Here is a 16841-nt window from a genome sequence, read left to right as displayed (position 1 = left end):
CCAGCAAAGCGTCGTTGCCTCTTAAGCCTTGTTAGTCTTTTCGACATACTTCGAGAGAATAGTGGGCAGGAAATGATTTTTTTTAAATCAGGAAAACGTACAGTCAACAATATCTCAAATGTCTCATATCTTATGAATTCCACACATTCCACACAGCTCACACTCTGTATCAGTATGATCCGCTGTGGTTGCCAAGGTTGTATATTAGGAGGTTGCGCCAACAGCCTTTTTTCGTGATGACATTAAATCAAAAATAAATGGTCGCTGGTGTGTTGTGTTTCAAGTAAGTTGAATTCTTCGTTGTGACATTAACGCAAAAAAGAAGTGACAGCTGCGAGGAATTCACCAAATACAAATAATACCACAGTTGCGGTCATTTCTTTTTCTCGTTTACTGTGACAGTGAATCGCGCAACCATCTAATTAAAAATCTAAGTCGATGCGGTAATTTATTTGGTTTCATTAGACGTCACACGACAATCCTATTCCGAGGCCATATGATTGTCGAATTTCATCCATAGAGATACAACCTCATCAATATTTATATGAAACCGATCTCTATGGATGAAATCGTGCTCGTTCGGCCCGAAAAAAATTCGTGTTTACAGTTATTTGGAACAAAGCTATTTTGGCATTATGAATTTATGAATTTTCAAAGAAAGCAGAACGAAATGTAAAAATTGTGTGGTTTCAGAAATTGACAAGACTTATGGATGGTGCAAATGAAATCTTTTAATGACTGTCACTATGAAAATGTTGTGAAATTTTTGTCAGATAAAATAGCTGAGATGCATTTATTTAAACTTGAATTTAACCCTCACCTTTCAATGGACATGCCTTGGTACATGATTTTTTTTTCAATGTGCAACTGTCAGTTAGTTGTGTTGTGATTTCAATGTAGTTTTGCATTTTCTAATTGATTTCTTTAAATTTAATTTTAATGTTTGTGTACAATTTGTGAGTTCAAATTTAATTTAATTCAGCTTAAAGACATAAGTGAAAATGCGTAAGCCAAGACTTTGCACTGATGTGTGGAATTCATTGAAAACGTGGAAATCATAAGATATGAGACATTTGAGATGTTGTGGACTGTAGTTTGAGATTAGACTAATTCCTAATCATTCCCAACGTTTTTCTAAAATTTTGGCCGCACAACCAAGTGATGTTCTAACATGAAAATTCATTCGGATCTTCTGTTCAAAATAGCCTCATTTTATTTCCTCAAATTGAATGACAAAAGTTACACTTAACAAAACAAAGTGATTACACCGTTATCACCTCCAATCAGCAATGTTCTGTTCAACGGTTGAAGTGATATACTAGTCACCACGCCTTTGAAATTTTCAGATCTAAGTTTTGTTATTGAATACGAACTACCTGATTCAATTGCTGGATAGACTCCAATTCGATTATTTGGTGTAGCGAAAACCAGTTCCTTTTCGTTCTTCAGTAAACAATGTACAGGCTCGGCTGGACTTCTGCAAAATAAATTAGTTTTTCGAATGAAGAAAAACGATTTCCCACATCTTCCTTTTGACTTACTTGAGTTGAAACAGCAATTTCCCATCGATTTTCCAAACGCAAATGCTATGATCAAGACTAGTACTGATAAGCGTTTCATTAGTCAAAACTAGCTGCAACAACTCCCCATGGTAACTCCAAGAAGCCAGAATTATTCCAGATAGCCCATCAAAAACACATATTTGACCTGAACTCAGACCAATCGCCACCCATTTACCGTTCGGCGATATACACAAGCACCGAACACTTCCACCGCCACAGTTTCGGTCATTAAAACATTTGTATTCATTTACATACGCGAAGGTTCGAGCATCGATTATCTTGATTGTTGATTCAGCAGTGCCGCATAGTATGAGAGGACTGGGAGCTGGGAACGTTTTCACTACACTTATTGGCGTCAGCTTGTGCGAGTCTAATTGACTGAGTATTGAACCGTCGAACGGATCCCACAGATGTACACCTGAATCGCAAGACACGGCCAGCCGTAAGGATTCTAGAAATGCGAGTGAATGAACTGACTTTCGATGCTTGGTATACGTAAATTGACAGGACGATATTTCTTTGCCATCGCCCTGATTTCGCATCGACCAAAGTTTGACGGTCTTGTCCTTGGATGCCGACATAAAACTGTTTTCATTATCCAAACAGCAAATCGATCTGATTGAATTGGAATGGCCGACGAATGACTGCAGTTTGATCTGCTTCAAATTGAAACTGTAATCCTTCTCGGACAATCCAATTTCATGCTCCCAATATATCGTCCAGTGTCCAGTCAAATGTCGGGCCGTGTTAATTTGCTCGTACTTGTACGCGACCAAGTCCAACATTTCAGTCGGTGCGATTTCCGATTCAATTGCACGTTTCACTTGGATGCGATTTCCGACAACCGTTGTCCCGAAACTATTCGAATACTGATCGTCGACGGAATCGTCATATTCCCGAAATTTGCTTGACGATGACAGATCGAACTCTCTGTACTGATCCAATTTGCAGTCGGGTTGCTCGAATTCGTGGCATAGATTCAAAATCAGCGAAATATTCTTGACGACTTGATTCATTGTGGCCTCGCCGAGAAATTTCAGGAACGGAATAAACGACACGTGCGCTAGATTCGGAGTGAACACTTCGACAATTTCTTCTCTATCACGGGTGACGACTGACGTTGCAAAACTGTTTTCCATGTTCGCTAACGGAGGAGGTGTTATGCTTTCCACTGAACTGTCACCCTTCGCTTTGGCCAGTGAAATTTGAATTGGAGCTCCTTTGGTCATACTCCATTCGCGAGGGGCAACAGTACCTCGACGAATTTCGACAAAATTGGAATCGTCCGATGAGTTTGAACTTGCGTCGTCGTTCTGGAATGAAATTGAATGTTATGCGTTCGATGGTTGTAATTATGGTAGTGGTCTGTATCATACCTTGTTCCGCTGTTCACTTTTACGGAAGTGTTCAGATATCCCATAGGCTTTGTCGAAGATTAGAAAATATCTGAGAAAAATCGGAAAATTTTGTTAATTCACAAACTAGGTAATCAAAGTCTTTTAGAAGTGACAAGTCATCTGTTACTGAAAACGACGACGACAAATAAGCATTGTGCTCTGGCTCGTATCGTCTTATATAATAAAATGGATGGTTAAACTAATGAAGTAGAAGATTTTGCATCAACCACTAAGCGAAAGAAGTAGTAGAATTGATGCTACTATGTAAGGCAGAGCCAGGATTTGTGAAAATTATTTCGTGAATTTTCTCGATCAACTGTCAATTCTCTTCAAGCTTCAGGTCAGATCAAACTGGATCTATTCATAACCTTACAGTTCAGACACTAACCTCTGCAAAGCCGGTACGCATAAATGTTCTCTCGTCATCTCAGGACCAATTCGAACGGCAATGACGTAAAACACATCGATTAATTTCCGTGCCAGTACTCCCCTTGCCAAGAAACCGCTCGGCATCAGACATTTACTAGACCCAAGCAGCCGAATTATCGGATTGATGATGCTCTTCAGAATCACATCCTGCAACAAAATGATCGAAAAATGTTGCCGTCAAGAGACGAGACGTTTTTGGAAAAGGAAATTTCAATTACATGCAGTTGATCCATAATGACGGCATCAGTGAGACATGGAACCAAATATTTCAGCAGCTGCAGAGAGCTGATAAGACCGCCTTCCAGGCTGGATGTTATTCGTTTTTTGCACAAAAGTATCAGTTCGCTGACATGCGGAAAGTACTGAAGCAGCACAAATTGATCGCCGTACAATGCTGACATTGACGTTAAACATTCCAGAACCTTTGCAGCATTAACGTCTCCCACAACGATTCCGTTCGATATTGAAAATGTCAAAAGATTTTCCTTCTTTTCGATGTCTTGATACGGCAGAGGTATCAAATTCTCCTGGCCGACGTAGCACAGTGTCAACATTTTCAGTAAATTTCGGGAAATGTATCTGCCCGTCAAAATCGGTCCCAGCCGGTACGACAGCCAAATTAAACTTTCGGCACTCATTTCAGATATTCGATTTTCGTGGTTGTTCGTGGCGGGTTTGTTGGGAAGTAGTTTTTTCGTCTCTGCTGGCTTCTTCGGTTCAGTTGCCATCAACTCATTCGGATCAATTTTCTTTGAATTGCTGCCGATCTCGCAATCAATTGTGCTGAGTTCGGTACTCCGGCGAAATGTTGGTATTGGGATATCGGGCGATTTTGGGCCAATATTCCTTGGGCCACTTTTAGACTCCTTTTCCGCACTTTCAGCCTTCGGCCCTTCGATTGCTTCTTCTGCTGTTGAATTGTTGAGATGGAGTTCGAGTAGACTACCTGTAAAATGTACCAACCATTAGTGCCTAGTGGTCAGTTTGTTTGAAATACTTGTCTCACCTTCCGATGAAATGTCAAACTGATCCATAATTTTCATGATGTTATCACTGTTGTTGCTTTCGTCTTGATTGGGCACTTTGTTTCTATCCATTTCACCGTCAAACGTAAACATTTCCTCTTGCTCTGCACAGACATCCGGCTGTACGTCCAGATTTTCATCCTCCTTTTCTTCTTTCGATTCGACAAGTTCCATTTGCTTGTCAACTGTTGCAGTGTCTGGTTCCACATCAACCACTTCTTTGTATCCACCAACAGCTTCAATCAACGGCGAGATGAAATTCTCCAAGAACTTCCGAAGACCGAAGCGGATAATCAGCCGCTGTAGAAAGCTGTGATGGTACAGTTTGACAGCCTTCATACTTTTCAGCGATGCTGTGGAGCTGTATTGTATTGAGTAATCGGAATTACTGTTCAGGAAATACAAACGCTCCTCGTTATCGGTTTCGTATAAATGCAAAATGGGACGCAGTAAATGTTCGCAAGTTAATTTCGGACCCAGTGCGGCTGCCAGATCGTCGAATAAGTACCAAGCGACTAAGATGCCCGATTCGCCATTTAACAGCATTTCCGTTATGTGTGGCAGGATTATCTCGATCACATTGAATTGCTCGTAAGCAGTGGGTTCGAGAAGATCTTTTATTTGTGTCACGCATGCCTTCACCTTACAGGCAGCTGTTTTCCGATGAAAAGCCAGTCGAGCTTTTTCTTTGGTGTCCGATGATACGTCACCGTTGCACTCAGCAAATGTTAACAGTTCCAGTAAATTGCTGGTTGCGTCGAATTGGACCATTGATTTTATCAGACTGTAGGCCTTGTTGAAACTTATTGGAAACGGAAAGAGGATGTTGTTGAGCAATGGTTGCAGAAGTTGATGAGCTGATGGTGGCGGTAGACCCCTTTCGGTTATCATTTCGTTTACTTGGCTATTGAGCAACACCGAAGCTGGATATTGCACACATTTAGGAACGAGGTCAAGATTACTCGCCAGCACGTTGGAACACACCTCAACCCTTTTTTCGAATGATTGCAAGCACAGTCCAGATAACGGTCGAATTTTTTGAGCTAAAAAGATCTCGACTATGATGCATCCTAAGACTTGTAGGTCACGCTGACAGTGCTCGGTAATTAATCGTTTGCAGTTCTGTGACATCTTTTTGTTGTTGACGAGATTTTTATCCGTTTTGCTGTCTCCGGAGTCAGTTGAAGCTGATGCATTCGAATGGGTAGTGTTGCTCTTCTGGAACGTGTTGCTAATGAACAGTTCCATATTCTCAATAATATTGAGCGCTGCCACAGGACTGTAATCCTTCGGTAGAATAATTTGATTTTGCGATTTTTGCACATTCATGTGATAACTGGCCGATCGTTCAATGCTAGACGAATATTCGTCTTGGCCAGAATCTCGATTCCAGGTGCTATCCGATTGTGTATTATCGTGGTCAGCATAACGATAGTTGGTTATGTCTTCAGAACTTTTGGTGAGACGGCGGGAGTCGTGGTGTGAATAAATTCGTGGCGGCACATCGGATGTCCATGGCGTGTGATATTTTTTCTGTGGATGCGGATGGTTGAACAGCTGAACGATACCATGGTCGGAGAGATTGGTGTGTTCGTCCACCATTGATAAACAAACGTTTTTCGATTTCACTGCAGCGGACCCGGTCAATTTGTATCTGAACATAAGAACATTTGAACATCAAAATGAATCTCGCTCGACATTCGGAACTTTTGTGGGAAAATTGAGACCAAAAATGGCCAGTGAATGACTCACCCAAAGTTTAAATCAATCCAATGATGCAGACGCTCGGAAACGTGTTGACTTTCCAACGCTTCACGATGTTTTGCAATGAAATCTTCCGGACAAGTTGCCCATGTCGGAACTTCCAGGTCCATCAAATCTTCGTGAATGCTTGACAAAAAATTGGAAATGTTAGAGAACCGCAGTCACACCGACTTTTCTCTCTGTGATACCTTTTAAAGACCAGTGGATCGGAGAAAAATTCCGGTATGCACTCGTCGGGACTCCATTCCTGAAGTCGTTGCACGGAAACGGGATACTCGGCTGGTATCCACTTTGATCGGACATTTTCGCAGAGAATATGTTTCGGTGTCCGGCGTGCCATGTACACGAAATAGGTGATTTCCGATAGTATGTCGGACACATGATGTGGCACTGCATTTTCCAATGATTGCGAGAACATCAAGTCCAATTGAGCATCGCCTTTATTCAGCCTGTATTTAGACTTCTTTAAATCCCGCCAATTGCTGCCATTCCTGGACGCAAAGTCAGTAACCCACGGCATTATGTGATGGAACTGTGGACATCCCAATCGTCGACCCGACAAGTTGTTCAGTATTGTCAGATAATCATAATTGGACAATTTTCCTTGGCTCCACATTTTACAGTGTTCATGCAGACTGAGTGGTGATGTACGCGGCTCATCGTTAGTTTTCTGTTGCTCTTCCATGCGTATAACCTTATCACAATCGAGTACGGAAGCATCAATACGAGGAAAGACGTACAGCCACAGATTCTGTTTCATGTACATGTCGGATAGGTGTATGTTACCCAAGAACATTCCACGCGAATGTAAATGATTTGTTAACTGGAGCAGCTGGTAGATCAGAAACAACGGTTTGTTATAGGACTTCGATAGAACGGCTGGGCTGTATGTTACACAGTCCAGTAAATTGTTGGCAATAAAGGAACTGTGAAAGATAACGAAACTGGAATCGGTTTCTAGCGCCGCAATAGCAGCACATAAATTGGCATGGGCGTCGAATGAGGTGAAATCGTTGAGCGCAGCGGTGTTGTCCACGCTGGTCTCTGATCGAATTTGAATAATCGATACGTTGTACATCCGTGATATGATGTCTCTCAGAACATCATTGAATGAGACTTGTTTGAACGTTGTCTTATCCACATTTTTACCGATATTCGGCTGATGGAATGTCTGCGACGTAACATTTGAGTATTTGTGATGCGCAAATTTCCACAAATTTTGATAGTTGGTTTGTGATATGTAGTGCATGAGTTGAGAATAACATAGAGGCGTATCATTCGACGCACTATCTCGCTGATTAGATGGAGCGAAAACACTTGTACCATTGCCCTTAGCTATCACCTGGTGAACGGAAATAATTTTTTTTTCAAGTTTTTTTCACGTTTCACGCTGCCGTAATTAACTTACAGAAATATTGAGAATCAACCACGTATCCAGTTTATCGCTCTGTTTGCTATTATCCGGCCATCGATCCGAATTATAGATGGGAAAATCCCCAACTTTTTTCTGCTTAATTATACACTTTAGCCATGATCGGTTCGTTAACACAACAAATCGATTGTCGGTTTTGGTGGATTTTATTTGATGTTTAGGTATTCTTAAGTCACAGCACAGTGCATCCATTTCAGGATATTACTTTGAGTATTAAATGACTGAGATTTATCGAAAATGATTAAAAACTAACGAAATTTACGTACATTTTATGTTCTTTTGTTTAGAAACAACTACAAGTCGACCTTTTTGTAAACAAATTTTGACACTTGTGACATTTCGCATCGGCTGGTTCGTAATAGATTTTGTACTTGATTCGCAGAGACACACTGTAAAAATCATCGTAGTATATTATGATATACGTGAATCGAGTTGGTTATCCGGGGTATCAAATACGACATTGGTCATATCAACGTGATTCCTTAGGAAAACGGTAATCTGCAACAAACAATGAATCGTCATTTCAATTTGTTATGGTCGTTTCTGATCAGTTCTATTTCTCGAGTATTATAATCGTAAAGTTGATGAGATGTTCATACCTACGCGTTAGCATAGCGGGAGAGTGACGCAAATCCAGTTACAAAAAAAAAAACATTTCAAATTTTTGTAAAACGATTTTTGCGTACTAAGAATGCGTCACCTACGATTATAACACCGATAACTTCTATCAATAGGTCTGTTCCAAGGTTATTTCAGCTCGAAACTTCATCCAAAGAGACATAACCAACAATATATTGATGACGAAATGTTCGCAAAAGCGTTCTGTGGATGCTGTCGTTCGTTTTCGGCCTGTCAAAAATCGTTTTTGCTGTACGATGGAACAGACCTATAGAGATACCTACATTTGCAACCAAGCAGGAGAACCGATTTTCCAAGAGGAAAAAAATCTGTTCTAGTGCTTGGTCCAGTGCTATGCCGAAAATCAATGAAAATTCCGACTCACACACAAATGTCAAGTTTCCTTTTTTTTAAACATGACAATCGTTGCTTTATGTAACATATATCTAGTGTACATTAGCTGTGTGAAATATTTAATTCAATTTAATGTTTTACAGTCTAATAATAATCCAAAAATGCTGAACTACATTAAATTGAAATGCAAGCATTATCAATTCTATTTAATCAAGCAGTAAAAGCAGCATATAAAGTAAGACATTTCGACCACTGTTTCGATCTGCGATATAATTAAATACTTCTTTCGACGTTTTGCATTAATATGCAGTTCAAAGATACCATTTCTCATCAGGCCATGGCGACAGTGGTACTCGATACAGTGCTCTATGGAACACTATACCGATTTGCACACGAATAAGTCTAGCGAATCATAATTGAAATAAAGTTTCAATTTGTTCCTAACTCAACCACTCGTAGTGGCCAGTGTGTGTGGTTAGCCACCACATAGCTGGATATGCTATATGAAGACATAGCATATAAAGTTCAATTAGGATCGAATGCGGCATGCGAAATTGTTCGAATCGAAAGATGTGGTCTTGGATGATTTCATTGAGCTTTTCATTAAAATGATTTGTCCAGATTTGTCTCGATAGTACAAAATCTTAGAGTCTTGGTTAAAAATATATTTTTATTCGAAAATAATGAATTTAACGACATGAAAATAGAGTCCTATCAGTCAAATACTTAATAAAAAGAGTTCCAGAGTGCCTAATTTTATGAGTCTCAGACGTCATTATAACCTTGCTTGTGCCATTCAGTGAACTCAATAAATGAGTTCTTTAACTGTCACATGCAGCTATTCATCTGTTATCGATAGGGACGACAAAAATAATGACAAGCTATGGATAATATGGTTCTTTAACAGTAAGATGCATGTTAAAATAATTGAAGTACAAGATTTCAAATCAACCGATTAAAAATACTTTGATCAATGGAAGCACGGCAGAGTAAACTAACCCAGGCAAGAGCAGTTGATTTTGACGAGGGATCTGAATTGATAGGCCTTTGATTTTGATGCACAATGCATGAAACGAATAAGTAAACGATTATAACGGGATTTATGTCAATCCTTTGAATGTATTTTTGTCGTCTGCTCCTGCTTGGTTTATTTTACTCTGTCGTGATGGAAGTAGTAGACTCGATAATTATACTGGTCATGCGTCTGCAACAGGCTAAAATCATTTTCCTTCGACGACCTCGTAGGACAAATTTGATTTTGTTAGTGAATGTGTCTTAACTCAACACATTCACTATCAAAAGCATCTAACTAGAATTCAAATTTCTTTAATTTCATTTGTTTCATCATAATTTTGGTATTTAACTATGGAATATGGAAAAATATGCAACAGAAACAATCTTAAGCGGTGGCTCGTACAACTAAAGCCTACAACTTTTCAATTCAGTGTTCATGCTAGGAGCAGTGCTGTGGATAAAGCAGTTCCCAACAGAATAGGATGAAAACAAAAATATCAGAAAGTTCCTAGATAATGGTTGAAACACTTTTTGTTTAAGGATTAAGGGTTAGTAACATAATCAAAAAACCTTAAAAAATAATTGTCCAGTCCTACCCCTAATAATATTAAAAGAAATCAGACGTTTGCTTAGGCACTAACACAGAAAGATATCATCTAAAAAAGTGAGGCTAATATTTATCATAAAATTAAATTTAAGAGGTTCCGAGCCTACGCTGAAATTGTAGCCTACATTTCTGCGTTTCGAAATTTTTGATCGCTGATATCTTTTTACGAGAGCCCTTTTTGAAAAATGTACGACCACATTTTCGAGTAAAAATATGTCAGCTTTGAATAAAAAATAAAATTGTCTGTGAAAGTTTCATGTGCTTTGAGAAAAGTGTACCTTTGATGCAAATTTGGGGCATCGGTACAGTTTTCTCAAAGCACATGAAACTTTCACAGACAACTTCGCACATGCCAATTTTGCTTAACCTGAGACGAAAAGCTCAGGGGCGCAAATTGCAAATCGCAAATTATTCAAAGCTGACATATTTTTACTCGAAAATGTGGTCGTACATTTTTCAAAAAGGGCTCTCGTAAAAAGATATCAGCGATCAAAAATTTCGAAACGCAGAAATGTAGGCTACAATTTCAGCGTAGGCTCGGAACCTCTTAAGTTTTGGTTCGTCACTGACCGCAGTTTTCTTATTAATCTCTTTAAATTCCGACATCTGTTATTGAATGAAAAATTTTTGTTGGGAGAGGGAATAGTTTTTCCTAAGTTTCAAACCGAATTTTAAATCATTTTCTGCACATCATTACATACACTATACACAACGTGACCAGTGTACAACTGCCATCTCTGCAAGCAGTTAAACGTGCACAAAACAGTTCAAACTTATAAATAAACATTTTCAACAGGTTTTTTTTGCGCTATAAATAGCGTCTTGGTATAATTTCATATGATAAAAGAAGACACAAATCGTCGGTTTTTTTTGCTTCATTTTAAAGAAAATAAATGAAAAATTTCAAATGTTACATCGGAAAATTGAAGGCGAAAGTTTAGTAATTTTCCAACATGGCGACGATAGTATGAAAATCGAAATCGGCTCTATCGAAATTGAATTTATTTTGTTATTTAAACGACAATTCTAATTGATTGTGATGGATTTTCATAATCGATAATTTGTGCATACAAGGTTGTGTTGGTCATTTATAGTGTAGGGCATTTGAAATTAAACGAAATGATGAGTGAAAATATTGACGGTCCGGTTGTAGTTCGACGACGAAGAAAAATAATTCGTCAGCACCGTGAAAAGACACCGGAGCCAACGATAAAGAGTGGAGGTGCTAAGACAAAGTATTCGGACGATGAGAGTAGTAGTACGGCTGAACAGAATGGTAGCAATTCCCGGCCCCGAATGAAATCTGTGTCTACCGGACCAGGGATAAGTATCCATCGAAGTAAAATATTGAGCCGACGCGATAAAGGTATTGGTACGTCTGCTTTTCGCAGTCAATCAACGCCCCGTGTAGAAGGAAACCAAGAATACGGAGAAACATTAATTAGCAATCGACCTGTAAAACATCGCAGTTTGTCATCGCCGCGGTATTTACGATTTTATATTTGGAATTGAAATTCAAATCGAATGGTTTTGCTTGTGCTGATGTGTTTCGCGTTGAATATTATGAAAGATTTTTTTTATTATGAAAAGAAAGTTTTATTTTTATGACGAATCCAATTAGGTCATACCGTCAGACCAAAGAATTTCTAAATTTAGTTAATTAAATCCGATCACGAACCACTTTTGATCACATTAATGTTTAGCCATGAGCTCAGCAAAATCACAATTGAATTTTGATTCATCCCCCATGATCGATCGAAAACATCCACGGAACTCATCGATTTCATTTTTAGCCAAAAAGATGAGTCAAGCGAGAGCTCACGATCGTCCCCGCACCACTTCGACAGAGACAACAGTTACTCAAAAAGACAAATGGACCTGAAAGAAACCGAATCGAAAGAACTGAGCAAATTGGAACGGAATTTGCGACGTTTTGAAGAGGAACGCCGTAAATTCGAACTGGAAAAACGAAAATTTGATAAAGAAAAACGAGAAATGGATCGAATACGGTACAGGCGATTAGAAGATTTCGAACGTAAGCGAATGGAACGGAAGAAGGAGGAGGCCAAGCTACCGGACGAGCACATACAACACTACCGAGTTTTTGATACTGGCAACGAAGCACACCATCAACGACACGATCCAGAGACCGATAAAATGCTGGGCAAACTTAGTCCCATATTAAAGAAGCCTAGAGACTTGAAACTTACTGCTCCACAGGATGCTCACCTGAGAACGATGTCTCCATCTAAAGCTACAACTGCTGCTATCGATGTCATTATCCCACTTCCAAATAACGAATCATCACCACCCAATACACCAGTATGTGATGACTACGAATCGTCAACGGCTATGTCCAGCTCATCTAGAGAAGGCGATTTCGACGAAATAGACTTTTCAAAGCTTCCAGTGATCGATGATGTCAAATCCCCCATTGCTGTGCCGTCAAATGATATTCAAACGAAAGAGACTCCTCCAAAATGGGGTTGGATATCAAGGTTCTTCAGGAAGAAGCCACCACAGCAACAGGAAGTGATAGTTAAAAGTGCTCCGGCTCCAATTAAGGAACCACACTGTGACGACAATATGTCGACCGTGTCCTTACTCAAATTCTTTTTCATCGAAAGTAGAGTCGTATGGAGACAACTGTTATCGGATCATGCGGTTGAATGGGAAGAAACGAAATTGATGCGAAACAAGTGCATTGCCGATTTGATTGTATTGACTATATTCGTTGGTATGGGCGGAATGATTTTCCGTTTTGTTGAGGGAGCGTTTGAGAACTTTTACAAATGCGGAGTGCGACGTGTTAAGCGTGATTTTGTTGACTACTTGTGGACGACGAGTCATAATTTGAGGTTTTATTTTTGTTTAAATTTTTGATGTGAATACATTAGGTTGTGCTAACCGGAGACTTGAGACTAATTATATTTATAATTGTTGATATATCAACTTCCAGTAAATTAGTTTTTTGCGCCAGAGTACTATTCCAGACCTGCTGCTCAAATGGATTGATCTAAGTTTTACGGGAACCTAAGAAACACTGGACTTTCTTGCTTTGAATTTAAGCGTAGACTCTCAATTTGCAGAAAAAAAACTGAATTTTTATGCAAACCTCGAGCATCAATTCAACTCCATAATAACTTTACAAATTCAAGAAACGTACTCTTTCGGCTGATCATCTGTTATCGACAACGATGACAAAAATAAATGACGACCCCTGGTTTGTGTTTTCTAGCACAACGTATGCTATATCTTTTCTCATACCGATTGTTAAAAGTATTGAAGTAACAGATTTTCTGTCAAAAATTAGCAGATCCTTTGAACAAATGAATCATTATGAGCCATGAAAATCCTAAATTTGCGCATTTTCGGAATGGCAGGTCTGTAAGCTTAAAGCTACATCAAGTTAGAAATAAAGGATTCATATCTCATGTCAGTCTTGTATGGTAACCACATACGCCACATTCATATTGTTATTGTGAGCTATTCCGGTTCAAGTTCAATCAAGATAAATCTCTGACAACATATTAACTAATTAAAGCTATAAATAAACATGACCACCACTCACTGCAACGATAGGAAAGTTATGTTTACAAACAAGAACGTTACATTTGCTCCAATGACAGAGCATTGCTCAAGCGTTATTTGTATTTAATCAAAACAAAAAGTCCCCAACTGACGATTACTAATTCTTTAAACTTAAATTAAGGGAAGATGAGTGGAAGCAAGCTGCCCGGAATAAATTACGGAAATTTGAGGAAGAATTGCAATCGGCTCTCGAAGCTGGTATGACCTCATACAGCGGTATGAAGGCCTGGACGTTTATCAACGGAATCATATATTGCGTGACTGTTGTGACAACAATAGGTGAGAGCATCCGGTGAATGTATGAAAATTATTCTCGTAAATCGGTTGGTTGGAAAAAGAACATTGAAAAAAGCACGAAGTTTTCAGAAAATCGAATTTTGGTTTCATTGTGAATCGGTTTTTATCGACCTGACTCACCCAACTGCCCTTATCGACCTGAAAATATTTCTAACGACAATAAATCTTTTCCTTGCAAAACCTACCTCCGTACATCTAGAAAATGATTTTTGGTTCATTCAACGGCTTAGAGTATTTTTCATATTGGACGGGTCCTAGGTATGAAATAGTAATTTATACAACCGAGTGATAAATGCTTTTTTAGGCACTAGATGTGTAAATTGTCACTCGAGGCCGTAGGCCGAGTGTGACAATACACATCGTGTGCCTAAAAAATCATTTATCACCGAGTTGTATACAACATTTTTCTCAAAAAAGGCAACGAAAGTTTTACTTTTCGTCACTGAGTTGAGAAAAAGAAATTATTTCTGGCTGCCCTACCAAATCGGTCACAAAATGATAAACCGACCAAATTAAAATGATATTTAAAACTAAAATCTTCTGTTGAATGGTCTTTCGCACCTGACAAGCTTTCCAAAGTTTGACAGGACCGGATAGGACGAACAGATCATACGAGAAACGATAGAAACTGCTATTCATCTGTTTTCGACCACGAAGTTGAAAATAAGGGATAGCTCTCGATAGTGTTCTCTTATAAACCAAAATTTAGGGTGAAACGATCGAAGTAAGAGATTCTTTATCCAACAGTGGTTGGCACTTTGAACGAAGGAAGATTAATGATTTTGTAGAGTGATAGGCCTTGTAAAAGGTCCATCAACTCTTGTTTTGAGTTGTAAGCATTGCGTTTGCAAAACCTTTTCTATCATATCACCAACTTCAATTGACTCTATTGACTGGTTACAATTTGTATTTTAAAATCGCGAATCTTTTATGATTTCAAAAATTTCCATCTTCTAATAGACAGTTTTTCAAATGTTAATTCCAAAGCAGTAATGAGTAACACTTACCCGGTTTGTTTTTCAGGATACGGTCACCTGACTCCAAAAACAAAAGCTGGGAAAATGATCACCATCGTCTACGCCATTATTGGTATTCCAATGTATGCGAATGCCTTTCACTTATCAATTTTATCTGTAAAGTCTAATTCTCGTTGGCCGACAGGTTCCTTATTCTCCTGGCCGATTTTGGTAAGCTGTTCACAAGAGGCATCAAATTTATGTGGGCCTATGTTCGGCGCTTGTATTACACTGGTTCGTGTCGAAAGGTTCGGAAGCAAGCACAAGTGCAGGTATGTATGAGACTCGGCTTGTCTTCTGAATGACTTTTGACGGAATTTACCATGAATTTAGGACGTACTACGTGGCATGAACATGGCTTATGAAATCGCGACATTTAGACGACCCAGCATGATGATGAAAAGTCCTGACGTCGAAGAAGGAAAAGAGGATGAACAGTCACCGTCACACTTAACGCCACCCTTGAACCAAGAGTCTCCGATAACGCCTATGCCACCGGACGTTAATGATATCGATGACGAGTTCAATTTGCCGATTTCGCTTGCCTTCTTTTTACTTTTGACCTACATTTTAGCTGGAGCAGCCGTTTATACGATTTGGGAGGATTGGTCGTTCTTCGAGGCCTGCTACTTTGTGTTTATTTCGATGTAAACTAAATTGATCTGTTGCAAAGAGTCCCTTTGTCTCTCATAACAAAAATACATTTTCAGGTCGACTATTGGTTTTGGAGACTACGTACCAAATCATCCAGCTTTCATGGTATGAAATTTGTGGAATATTTTTCTCCGATTCTCTCTGTAACGACTAACCATTTTCAGATGATGAGCATTTTGTATCTGATTTTTGGATTAGCCTTAACGTCTATGTGCATCAACGTTGTCCAGGTCAAATTGAGTGATAGTTTTCGACATGCAACAGCAAAGATCGGTGCAACAATTGGTCTCTCATTGGCGGAAGAGGAAGTAAATTCGGAGGATGGCACACCGAGCGGAAGTAGAGAGGATATCCCATCCGTACATTCGAGTTCACTTAAACTGAACCCTCCAAAAGTTGTCGTTGACGAACCACCGCCGCTACTTCCGAAGAAATCTGACACATTAGCTCCAGATGATGACAAATCGAAAACGAAATCAAAGAAGTAGGAAGCTTTCAATCAAAGCCAAAGAATGTTTTCAGTTTTTGAACCAAGAGAGCCCGATATGGACTGATAAAACGTTCATTTTGAAATTATGGTCTCTTTGTCTGTTGTTTAGGTTTAGATGAGTGTGTGTACATACAATTGCGTTGTTTTGACTAAATATAAGCTTTACAATTTTCACGTTTGATCTGAATTCTATAGTTGTTAAGTTTACACTCCTATTATTGGAATGGTTTCATTTTGCCAAAGAAAAGAAATGTATTTATTATTGTGAAACGTGCGAAATTCATAAAAAAAAGAAAATTTCTCAAGATTATAATAGGCGAAGAGTGCAATCTATTTATCTAATGATCTACAATAAAAGTTTATATATTTGAAAAAGTGGAAGCTATTAAGAGCGTTTTTCTTTATTGATAACGTCATAGCACTGAACTGCAGATGCTATGATATCGCCTGTTTCGCTTTAATATGACGTAAGTGTTTCTCAGACTGCGAGCAGATTAGATTAGATTAGATTAGATGGGAGGGTGTAAGCCCAGCACCTAAGCCTCAGATGGGCCTGTTGTGCTATTGTACAAGTCTCTTGATCATATGGAC

General features: G+C 39.0%; 2 protein-coding genes across 2 annotated transcripts; one reads left to right on the top strand and one right to left on the bottom strand.

The window, feature by feature from the left end:
* Positions 1–1191: 1191 nt before the first annotated feature.
* On the bottom strand, positions 1192–7935 carry LOC119072393 (WD repeat-containing protein 81). The gene is made up of 9 exons (XM_037177606.1): positions 7586–7935; positions 6366–7519; positions 6166–6303; positions 4395–6067; positions 3607–4334; positions 3348–3535; positions 2939–3008; positions 1542–2875; positions 1192–1477 (listed from the first exon to the last, which is right to left on the bottom strand). The coding sequence occupies exons 1-9, from the start codon at positions 7799–7801 to the stop codon at positions 1246–1248; spliced, it is 5733 nt and encodes a 1910-aa protein (XP_037033501.1). The 5' UTR covers positions 7802–7935; the 3' UTR covers positions 1192–1245.
* A 3177-nt stretch (positions 7936–11112) lies between these two features.
* Positions 11113–16632, top strand: LOC119072394. The gene is made up of 8 exons (XM_037177607.1): positions 11113–11686; positions 11996–13060; positions 13915–14072; positions 15114–15189; positions 15252–15378; positions 15440–15753; positions 15817–15865; positions 15925–16632. Exons 1-8 carry the CDS (start codon positions 11322–11324, stop codon positions 16246–16248), a joined length of 2478 nt encoding a protein of 825 aa, XP_037033502.1. The 5' UTR covers positions 11113–11321; the 3' UTR covers positions 16249–16632.
* Positions 16633–16841: the final 209 nt, after the last annotated feature.

This window comes from Bradysia coprophila, assembly GCF_014529535.1.
Source record: "Bradysia coprophila strain Holo2 chromosome IV unlocalized genomic scaffold, BU_Bcop_v1 contig_81, whole genome shotgun sequence".
Classification (NCBI taxonomy): domain Eukaryota; kingdom Metazoa; phylum Arthropoda; class Insecta; order Diptera; family Sciaridae; genus Bradysia; species Bradysia coprophila.
The sequence above is the reverse complement of the archived record's forward strand: the minus strand, read 5'-3'. Positions and strand labels throughout refer to the sequence as shown.